The 10,574-nt window shown below is 36.2% G+C and overlaps 1 protein-coding gene across 2 annotated transcripts; it reads right to left on the reverse strand.

Moving 5' to 3' along the window:
- Window positions 1–1,287: 1,287 nt before the first annotated feature.
- On the reverse strand, window positions 1,288–10,362 carry LOC103583511 (NEDD4-binding protein 2-like 1). 2 transcript variants are annotated; one of them, XM_008564809.1, is made up of 5 exons: window positions 9,819–10,362; window positions 9,418–9,506; window positions 7,383–7,459; window positions 6,203–6,253; window positions 1,288–1,601 (listed from the first exon to the last, which is right to left on the reverse strand). In XM_008564809.1, exons 1-5 carry the CDS (start codon window positions 10,024–10,026, stop codon window positions 1,418–1,420), a joined length of 609 nt encoding a protein of 202 aa, XP_008563031.1. In that variant the 5' UTR covers window positions 10,027–10,362; the 3' UTR covers window positions 1,288–1,417. The 2 variants fall into 2 exon arrangements, with proteins under 2 accessions (XP_008563031.1, XP_008563030.1); XM_008564808.1 differs by lacking the exon at window positions 1,288–1,601 and having other exon boundaries at window positions 3,852–6,253; window positions 9,819–10,354.
- Between the last annotated feature and the right edge of the window lie 212 nt (window positions 10,363–10,574).

Consider the following 10,574-nt stretch of genomic DNA (forward strand, 5'->3'; position numbering starts at 1 on the left):
CACCCCACCATTCCCCCCCCACACCCCACCATTCCCCCTCTCTCCCTCCAACTAGGATGCCCTAAATCACTGCTGTTGGTCTTGCATCTTTGCATTGTCATGTTTGACAGTTGCTGTCAAATTTTAGGTGTGTCATTCTTTTGTTCTGGTCTGAATTTTTATTTCTGGTTTTAAAGGAAACATTCCCTCTGAAAATGTGTTCATAATTGTGTGGGCTTGCAATTTACAAAACAGCTTTCCTAATTTATTTTCTTAGAATGTTGATACATTTTTCAGTGATGCAGAAAACAAACTTATGCATATACTTAATGCAAATAATCCCAAGTGGTTTACCCCAACTAAAGACTATGCTTCAGAGCTACATATTGCTGAAACAGTCGTTGGTACAGGAAATAAGTTTCTGGTAAGTTAATGTAAATTTAAATAAATATTATATATGGAGGCAACAGCATATTCTGGAGTATACATAGTAAACACGGTAAAATGTAATTAAACAAAATTAGAAACTGTAGTTAATTGTTATGTGGCTCCTGTAGGTATATGTTATTTGGAAATTATATCTTGCTTATTGAAGCAAGAATGTAAAGCCCTTTGGGAGGAAAATTTTACAAACAGGTGCTTTCATTTTTAGCATTCCAAATACATGTGATTGAAAAGCCTATTTTGCCTGTTTCTTTTTGCTAGAACTGTTCCATCTAATTGGGGTTATTTCTAAGCTCAGTTTAGCTCATTTAATCACAGTAGAATCAAATCAAGTAAAGTCTTTAATATTGGCTAATGGCTGGTTCTTAAATAGCTAATGCTTGCTAAGTGTATCTATGTTAACTCATTTAATCCTCACAAAACCCCTGTGAGATAATAGCGATTATTCCCATTTTACAGATGAGGATTCTATGGCATAGAGAGAGGTTAAGTAGTTGCCTAACATCACAATGCTGGGAAAGTAGTTATTAGAACCCAGGCCGTGTGTGCTCTTAAAATGGTTTTTAAAATGCTTATCTTCGTTTAACCTATTAATAAAAAAAAGAAAAGCTTAAAGCATAAATGGTTTTCCCTACCCTTTTTTTTTTTGTCATTTACTGTGCTATGATTATTCTTCATCTTTCCTTTCATGTCATTTTTATATCCTCTTAAGCAAAATTATTTCCTTCTGGAATAGGAATAATAATGTCTCTTGAAATCATCTAACCTGTCACCAGTTAGAGGAGTGAGAATGTGTGTGGGATTTGTGTTTCAGTATTTTTAATGAAAAGTTAATTTGATTTTGTTTTATATATTAGTACATAATTATGATAGGCTACTTTTTGTTTTTTATTAGATGTCTTCTCCTAATAGTGAGATAAATTATCAACGTTCTTTATCACTTTGTACGCCAAAAGGGAGGTCTGTTTCCACACCTGAGTCAGCCCAAATGACTTCAAAGACTTGTAAAGGGGAGAAAGAGATTGACGACCCAAAAAACTGCAAAAAAAGAAAAGCCTTGGATTTCTTGAGTAGACTGCCTTTGCCTCCACCTGTTAGTCCCATGTGTACATCTGTTTCTCCGGCTGCACAGAAGGCATTTCAGCCGCCACGGAGTTGTGGCACCAAATATGAAACACCTGTGAAGAAAAGAGAATTGAATCCTCCTCAGATGACTCCACTTCAAAAATTCAGTGAAATTTCTCTTTTGGAAAGTAATTCCATAGCTGACGAAGAACTTGCATTGATAAATACCCAAGCCCTTTTATCTGGTTCAGCAGGAGAAAATCAATTACTCTCTGTCAGTGAATCCGCTAGGACTACTCCCACCAGTTCAAAAGATTATCTTGGACTGAAAGGGCATTATACTACATCTCTGATCAAAGAACGAGAGAATTCCCAAGCCAGTACAGAAGAATATGAAACTAAAATGCAGGCCACAAGTACTATAAAAACTATATCTAAGAGATTGCAAAGGCAACAAAAAGTGAAAATGACAATAAATTAGTTATTGATTCCTAACCTTACCAGTTTGTACAATATATACAATTTCAAACTGCACATCAGTATTTTTTCACAACAGGAAAAGAAGTTCCAAATTTACCTAAGTGTTTGTATATCACAAGGATGCTCTTTGCCTGATTCTATATGGCTATATTTTTATTTCAGTTGTACCTTAAAACCAACCGTCTGTTTATTAACTAATCAAGGAAAACATCTTTTAAATCTTTATTATTAGCTTTAATCACTACAAGTATTATTTTACAAGTGAAATAAACATACCTTTTTAGATTGTGTCATTGATTAAATGAAATGAGGTTTCTAAGTACAATTATTTTGACTCAGATAATTCCTTTTGGTTTAGTTCCTATTTTAGGGTGTTTCTTTTTTAGAGGTAACTCACTAAAAATAGTTTTCCTTAATGCATGTGTTGGTTCTGCTATAATTCCATCCTGTTCAAAAGTCAGTGTTATTCTCTTTGACTGATTCTTAATCCTTAAGTCAGCATGACTATAAGAAAAATAGAACCCTCAGTGTAACTCCTTTTTATGATTCCAATGTGATCTCTAAAGTTAAATTACTTCAAAATTAAAAATTTGAACACTTTGGGCCGAGCCCGTGGCACGCTTGGGAGAGTGTGGCGCTGGGAGCGCAGCAGCACTCCCGCCGCGGGTTCGGATCCTATATAGGGATGACCGGTGCGCTCACAGCGCTCACTGGCTGAGCGCGGTGCGGCCGGTCTCAAAAAGGACAAAAAAAAAAAAAATTTGAACACTTTAAATCAGGGCTGGCCAGTTAGATGATTAGAGTGTGGGGCTGATAACACCAAGGTCCAGCATTCAATCCCTATACTGGCCAGTGCAAAAAAAAATCAGCAGATTTTATAGAGGTTTTCTTTTTTTAACAAAATGGTCATCCAGACTGCAGCCTCAGAGAATATCTTGTTTTCATATTGGCACTGATTTTACCTGCTTTTTTAGCACAGTCACAGGACCCAGAACACCTTTTACATCTACTGCCAAGAAAAAGATAAAAGTTCAATTTAAGATGATACTCTCAACGTTTAATAGAGAAAAGGATAATGCGGTCTCTAGGAACTAATAGCATGGAGCAGCTCTTACGTTGGATGTTTTTGTTTGTTTCAGCAGCTGGCCGACATGGCTCTCCAAACCCTAGACCTTGTTACCAACACCATCCTCTAGCCTGCTGAGCTAACCACCGAGCCACAGCAGGTGTTTTAATATGTCTGAAATTTATGTATAATATCATGTTTTCAAATATGATTATAAACACATTTCAAAACCAAAAATAAGTCCTTTTAAAAATCAACTTCTTTCCTTCCATAAGTGTGATTCATGATTTTTCTCTCTTCTGAAAAGCATTAACATGATTTGAGCATCACATATTGCACACAGGTAATGATATCCTTCTCTGTACCTCACAGATATCTACAATCAACTATGTTACAGTAAAAATAAATAAAAAGCATTAACATAAATATTCTGCTATTCCTTTTAAGTGATCTGCTAGTCTTATTCATGGATTTAAGTATTGTTTATAAAAGTTTGGTCTTCACATCCTAATCATGCTCCCTGTGATCCACTCTAGAACAGGGAATAAAACTTGAGTCTCAGGTGAACAGAAAGAATTTCATTTATAAGAATTTAACCTTTTCTTTTTTGAATTCTGGAAGACTACTATTACCTCCTTTCATTGTCACTCTAGACCACCTGTTTTAGAGATATCTAATGCACACACTCCTTATAAATTGTAAATAACAACCAGGCTACCTGAACAAAGTATGAAGCTTGAGTATATGTGTATATTATCTCAAAAATAGTGACAATTTAATGATAAGGTCAACAACATATACTGCATGACAAGGGGTAAATGATAAAAGCAGTTTGTGGTATTTATTTAACAATGAGAGCCTGTTGTGCATATGGAACACTTGCTAGCTCTGTGAATGAGGCACACAGTAATACACAAAACAATACAAGTTAATGGGTGCTCAAAATGTCACATAAGTCAGGAGCGATGGTTGTTGAGAGGAAAAATAGATTACTTCTAGATGGGGTAAAGTTGGCAGTATTTACTCAATTATTTTTATGCTTCCAAACCAAGTGTTTCAGGAGTCATCCAGGAAAAGAAGAGACATAAATAGACCAGGAAACTTCTTCAATGCTGTGTGAAAGTTCTGGATCTGTAACCCAGAGCCACTTCTCCATAGTGGCCACTCACTCAACCTAAGTGAACCAAAAACCCAAAGCAGAGAGCCAGGACGGCTTGGATCTGGCTGTTTTGACTGCTGGGGAATCAAGAAGGTAATTCCCAGTTTGGGCTCTGACATTTCTCCCCTCTGCTAACCTAGGTGAGTCAGGCCACCCATACTGAGCTGGTTCTGTAGTAACTATATTGACTAAGATACCCAGGATCACCTGGGCCTGGAAAATAGGAATAATATTAGTTTCAGCCAAACTTTGTTAAAGGTAATACCAATTTTTTAAATGTTAAGAAAAAATGACAGATGCATTGCTGGTAGTCTTAAAGATGCTGAGTAGATTTCAATAATGTCAGATAATGGAATGTTAAAGTAAAAGAGTCTTTCTAATGTGCACAGATCAAATTATATAAGCAAGTAAAATAGACAGTTGCTTTTGTCTTGACCTTTATGCCTCCTATTTATTAAAGAAAACTGGTAAATAAGCTTATGATATAGAAGAAATTATTATACAGGTGAATTCCTCAGGATTTGGGTAATTAAATGTTTTTATTGTCGAACCAAAAAAAAAAATTCAATGACAAGTCCATATAAATGCAGTACCATATACAATTTTCAGTAACCATAAAAGCACCTTTATATAGGACACTTAAAATAATACTTCACAGAACATTAGAAAGAAGCTGTTGGCCAACAAGAAATAGAGCATACATCCTACGTGATCTTGTCTATCCTGTTATCACACCAAATTAATCTGACTCCAACCTGTTGGAATTTACTTTGGATTCATAAATTTGGAATTTAACTTTAATTATCGGTATAAGTGGGACATTCCAGACTTGTGATAGCACTCTGTCTTAATGCCACATAAAACATCAAGACTGCTCATCATATAATGAGCATGGTTTTTACACATCCCTGTATGATCTATATCTTAGGGTGCTTGATTTCTTGCACTCCCGTGTATTTGGGCTGCCAACTAATTACACACATTTGTAGGCATAATTTTAGAAATCGGTTTTCCTTTTAAAAATCAATGTTTTGTGAAGACAGACACTTTATTTACACTGTTAGCACAATAGCCAAAAGTTAGGTTTAATCCTACTGAATAAAGTGGTTAAAACACAAGGTACGACTTTATAAATGATGCTGATTTTCCCTCAGTGGCTTATATAGCTATTAGGGATTAGACATTTTTACAATGATATTAAAATAAAGGAATAACTTCCCAAAGTGTCTACTTTGAAGAACCATGTTCCCTTAGATGTGTACTTTCTAGCATATTAGTTTTAAAGGAAAATCAGTATCATCAGAGGAACACATCTCACATTTGTGGATACAAAGACTATCAAAGTAGCAACAGCGCTAAAACTTTTCCTGCCTCCCACTTTTCCTCCCTCACCTTTCCAACTTTTCTGATCGAGATGAATTTCTTGAAAAAATAAATAGATTACTTCAGAGAAAGTTGTACTGAAGCTTATATATAATATAAACACTTTATTTCACTTATGAACATATATAACTATGATTATGTTCTTGGGTATGTTCTCAGGTTTCGGTTTCAAATTCATTCTTTCCCTAGAGAAAGAGACTTTGTTTAATCGAATCTCTGCAGAATTCCCAGCATCAGACCATGCATATAGGTGCACTTTAACAAATGCTAGTTAAAGATAATGAACATAATGACTTCTCAGAAACTTTTGGGCTCCACTATTTACACTGGAATTAGAGCTCTGACTAAAACCAAAGAATACCAAATATTGAAGTAAAAACTGATTTAGGAAAATTCTGAATGGCTATAAGATAGGCCTCTAATATCCATGGTGACAACCACCCCTTCTGTTAAAGGATCCCTCATTTGTGAAGCTGCCATGAGCCCTCCGGTTTGGAACCTCTGTGTAGGTATTCCAGTATCCTGCACCATTGGAAGGCAATGCATTATTCCTGTCCTGGTTTCTGTTCATTCTGCTTGGTTTTTCTGCATGAAGCACACTATGAAAGGTAACACCGTGTTCATACCGTTCTTTCATTCGGTGTATTTTTTCTCTTGGGACTCCATGGATGTTTCTTCTACATGGAAAAATGCAAACATTTAGTAAAGGCAGGATATTAAAATTAGTTACTTGTATTTTACAAGTCCTGTATTATTGCATAGATATTGCATGCCCTAGTCTCAGTACTTAACTCTGGCAAAAGCATAATGTCTTGCTACATAGTTATCTTTCAGGCTCAACTATTTTTCATGCTGCCTGCATACCCCCAAGCTACCCAGGAGCTAGGAGGGAGCTGATGTTTCAGGAATGCTTTGTTTCTGGCCATCTCAACTATGTACTTCAAGACGTAAAAGAACACCATGAGGTTTTTTTTTTTTTTAATCATATATATTATCAATTTACATCATGCACATATCTATTATCAATTTACATCAACTAGTCCTTGATACTTCTAAGAGATGCTTATTAAAACAATCTTAAATTTTAGTGGGCACAAGAATTAACTGGGGATATAGTTAGAAATGTAATTACCAGAGATTCCTACTACTGAATGGGGTCCATGAACTAGGATTTTAACAACTATCTCATGCGATTCTGGTGGGAGTGGCCCACAGACCCACGTTGGAAACACTATCTGCTTATATAACCATAAGATGAACTGGCCTTACTCATAGAAAGTAAATTCTGATCTCACTGGTTACTTTAAGTCATTGACATTATCACATAAAATAGAGAGTGAATATCAGAACCCATGCATTCAATCAACAAGTTAGCATTACTTGGACATTTACTGCTTTATAAATTAGAAGCAGTATCTAAACCATAAATAAACCACAGAGTGTTGAACAGCTAAAGGTATTTATTTAGCCTAAATTCAAAAACAACATTGACATGGGCAATCCCAAGCAGACAAAAGTGCTTTTAAATGTTCATTAATAAAGAAGCATTTTAGCAGAATGTTAAGTGCATCCTTTCAAAGGATCAAGTTCAAGCCAAGATTTAGCATTTAGCATTATATTAGAAAACTGACCCAAATCTTAAAGTCTTCACATTAATAATTCCAAAGTTATCAATTTCTAAGAATTACCATTTCTGGCCTGAAAACTACCATGTCCATTTCCAGCCTGAAAAGATTCTTTTGTTCGGTCTGAAATACCTGAAAATAGCAGGATACATAATGAGGAACTAGAAAAACAAAGAAGTACCTTGCTAACTCTTGAACGTTGAATTTCCAGCGAGTGTCAGGTTCTCGGAATATAACTTCATAGTTATTTTCAAGTGCCTGATTTTTCAAAAGTACATAAAACATTGAAGACATAGTATGTATGTTTGGGAATGTTTATGCTGCCATTTAACATTTACTACAAATCATTTCTAAAATTGCTTTACCAGTAATCCAGTGCCTTAATTTATCTTAATAAATGCAGTTGGTTCCTTCTCATACTTAGCCACTCTCAGATCATATTATGGTTCCCAGTGATAAATTTTGGTCAATTTTATCTATAATATGTAGGAAAATTGTAAAGGTTTTTGTTTTGGACATCTTTAAAAACAGATGACTGAACTAAGTTTAAGACATCCTGAACACAGATATGAACAGTGAACTCAGTGGCTTCTCGGAGCTGCTTATGTGATTATTACAGATTTAGGTGTCAGATGCCTTGTCCTATTCCTCATGCCTTGCTTTAAAAAATAAAGAGTGCCACTGGAACATAGCTAATGAAATAAAAGTGATTTCCACATACTTTACATAACCTTCCCTTCAAAAGTAGATTTCCTTGCTATGCAATACAGTTTGGCTCAATGCACAGTGTCCTATTTCCTTGAGTTTAGAAAACTATTACTATTTCATACAAACATCCAAATATTCTTTGCATTCATGAATTACTACTTTATCTCAAACTGAACTTTCTTTTATCACTATTGTTTATTGTGTTATAAAATACAGAATGAAAAGAGCTAAGTAGAAAGATTTCCTCTTCATTCTTTAGATAGACGCTTCTAATTAGGGAAGGATTCAAATATCATATCTGGAAAACGTCTAATTTCTGAGCCTAATTAATAGCTGTGGATGGCTGAAAAAATATTGTACATATCCAGAAAATAAAAAGTAAAATGACTTCCCTTAATCCACTCTCAGATAATCCCTAACTCTTGTTTTAAGTTGTGCCTTAATTAATTCGACTCTTCATGTCCCTGTTCATTTCTCGCCCAAGTGGACGGTCCATCATGAACTGAAGTAACCACAAGTTAACGCTCATTCTTTCTTCCACTCGCCAAAGTCCCACAACCAGAGCCTAAGTAGAACTGATGAAAGTATCATGAGAGAAAAGCACACCTGTGGTTATGCTATTTTGCCCAAATTTTCAAAAGAAGCCTAAAAATAGATTGCCATGAGCCCAGTTTGGGAGGTATTTACTCCACAATTTACCAAGTAGGGACCAGCTGTCTGCTTCCTGCCCCACCCTGTATGTTTCTGGATCTTTTCTCATTTCTATATCCAATCTTTCCTCCTCCTTATTTATAAACTTACTTTATTATCATAAGAGATGAAGTACATCTGAAAAAGATCAAATGTACTTCAAAATTAAAGAATAATGTGCACATTGTTACATTCAACTTACTGTCCTTTTCATTGTGACCATGGAGAGCTGAGTTATATGTGTATTTATATTTGTATATAAATACATATATACATATATAGGTGTGTGTATGTATATACACATATTTGTCTTCATAAAGTTACAGTGTTAATCCTAAATCTGTTTTTCAACTAAAAAATTCTGTTGTTCCTGGAAGTCCCAGGCAGCAACAGTACACAGTGCTGAACTGCCTGGCTTGCCAAAGGCAGGACTGTCCTATTATAACCTGTAACTCCGCTAGTAGCATCATTTAGTCTCATTTAGTCCAATATTTCTCTACAAGTTTCAGTGGGTGTTCCTCTGTAAGCCTCCCCTTAGGAAAATAACCAAGATGGAAAAGCTATCAAGAATTCAGACCAACAACCATTTACCAAAGACTATTTACAAATTGTACCCCATGGTGAGATCAGCATCTCAGCAAATTTCAGCCACTGAACAGCAGAGAAACCTAAAATAAAACCTCTTTACCTGCTCCTTGGGAGAACTACTGTTAGTAAATATAAAATTATGGAAGATCAGGAAAAAAGGAAAGAACAAATGTTTCAACTTTCTCACAAAATGTCCATAACTGAAAATTCAGAATGATACTTCTTCCTACCATGACTGCATAGGGCTTCATTTCCCAGGCGTGGAGGTTGGTATTATCAATAATAATGGGGGATATGCCATTCCTCATTGCTTTTCTGGCTGCAACACAATGTTATATAACAGTGAACAACATGTAACAATCAGAGAAAAGGGCGAGCGTAATCCATATTTTGTCATCTTTATTACAGGATGTCCTCATTACACAACTTTAATGCCACCTATTTCAGAAACCATTATCAATAATTTTCTTTTTCCTGGAATCTAAGGAGGTTACATTCTGGCATTCTTTTTTGAGGGGAAAAATGGCAGAATTTTTGATTAAGCTTCTTCCATAAAATTTATACATTCTGCAGCAGCTACTATCTATATGCAGAATAGGGTTTCCCAGGAGTTTGGAAAGGAATTTGTCACCTCTTTTCTGGTTCCATTCATGAGCTTCCTCCAGGAAGTCAGGATTGAACTCATAGGCACCATCTTCCCTGAAGAAAAAATCATCCGTGCTGAAAATCAGGGCCCTGGGAAAGTCATGTTGCAATTGCCTGGAAAGTGGAGAAATGAAAGAGAGTTTTTTATTATATGCATGGTCACAGTAGAAATGATTTCCTTCCATCACTAACATTTAGCAGTTTATAATTCTGAGACCACCAGGTTTTGAGTTGTTGAACTTCAATTTAAAAAGAGAGATTCTTATTATGTCTAGATGGCATCACTTCCTAACAGGCGGCAGGAGAGGCTGAGAGGCCGCTGTGTGTGTTGCCAACCCTTGGAACTAAGAGGTGCTGGTCACCACCACTGACTTCTGCAGCAACCAGGACTGAGTCAAGATGACACTCTGAGGCTAAGCTGAGAGTGTGGCACCTGTCTCTCCTGCTGGGCACCAGGCCCCACGACCCCTCCTCTCCGCGGCAGCAGGGCCCTCCTGAGATCTGTCCGCGGGAGCCACGCCAGTGCTGCATGCAGCCCTCGGCCCTGAAACTCTTACCTATCCTGGGTCCCATTTCCTTGGAGCTCTGTTTTCTATAAAGACGCATCTGGGAAACTAGTTGTTGCTGAGGTATGAAATGTGGGTAAAGGTGATGTGTGTGTGCTATCCTAGTAAGTAACATTTTTACATTTTAATAATGATCTAAACCAGATGGAAAAAAAGCACAACAGGAGAAGGAAAGA

Source organism: Galeopterus variegatus, unplaced genomic scaffold (genome assembly GCF_000696425.1).
Source record: "Galeopterus variegatus unplaced genomic scaffold, G_variegatus-3.0.2 Scaffold23720, whole genome shotgun sequence".
NCBI classification, from domain to species: domain Eukaryota; kingdom Metazoa; phylum Chordata; class Mammalia; order Dermoptera; family Cynocephalidae; genus Galeopterus; species Galeopterus variegatus.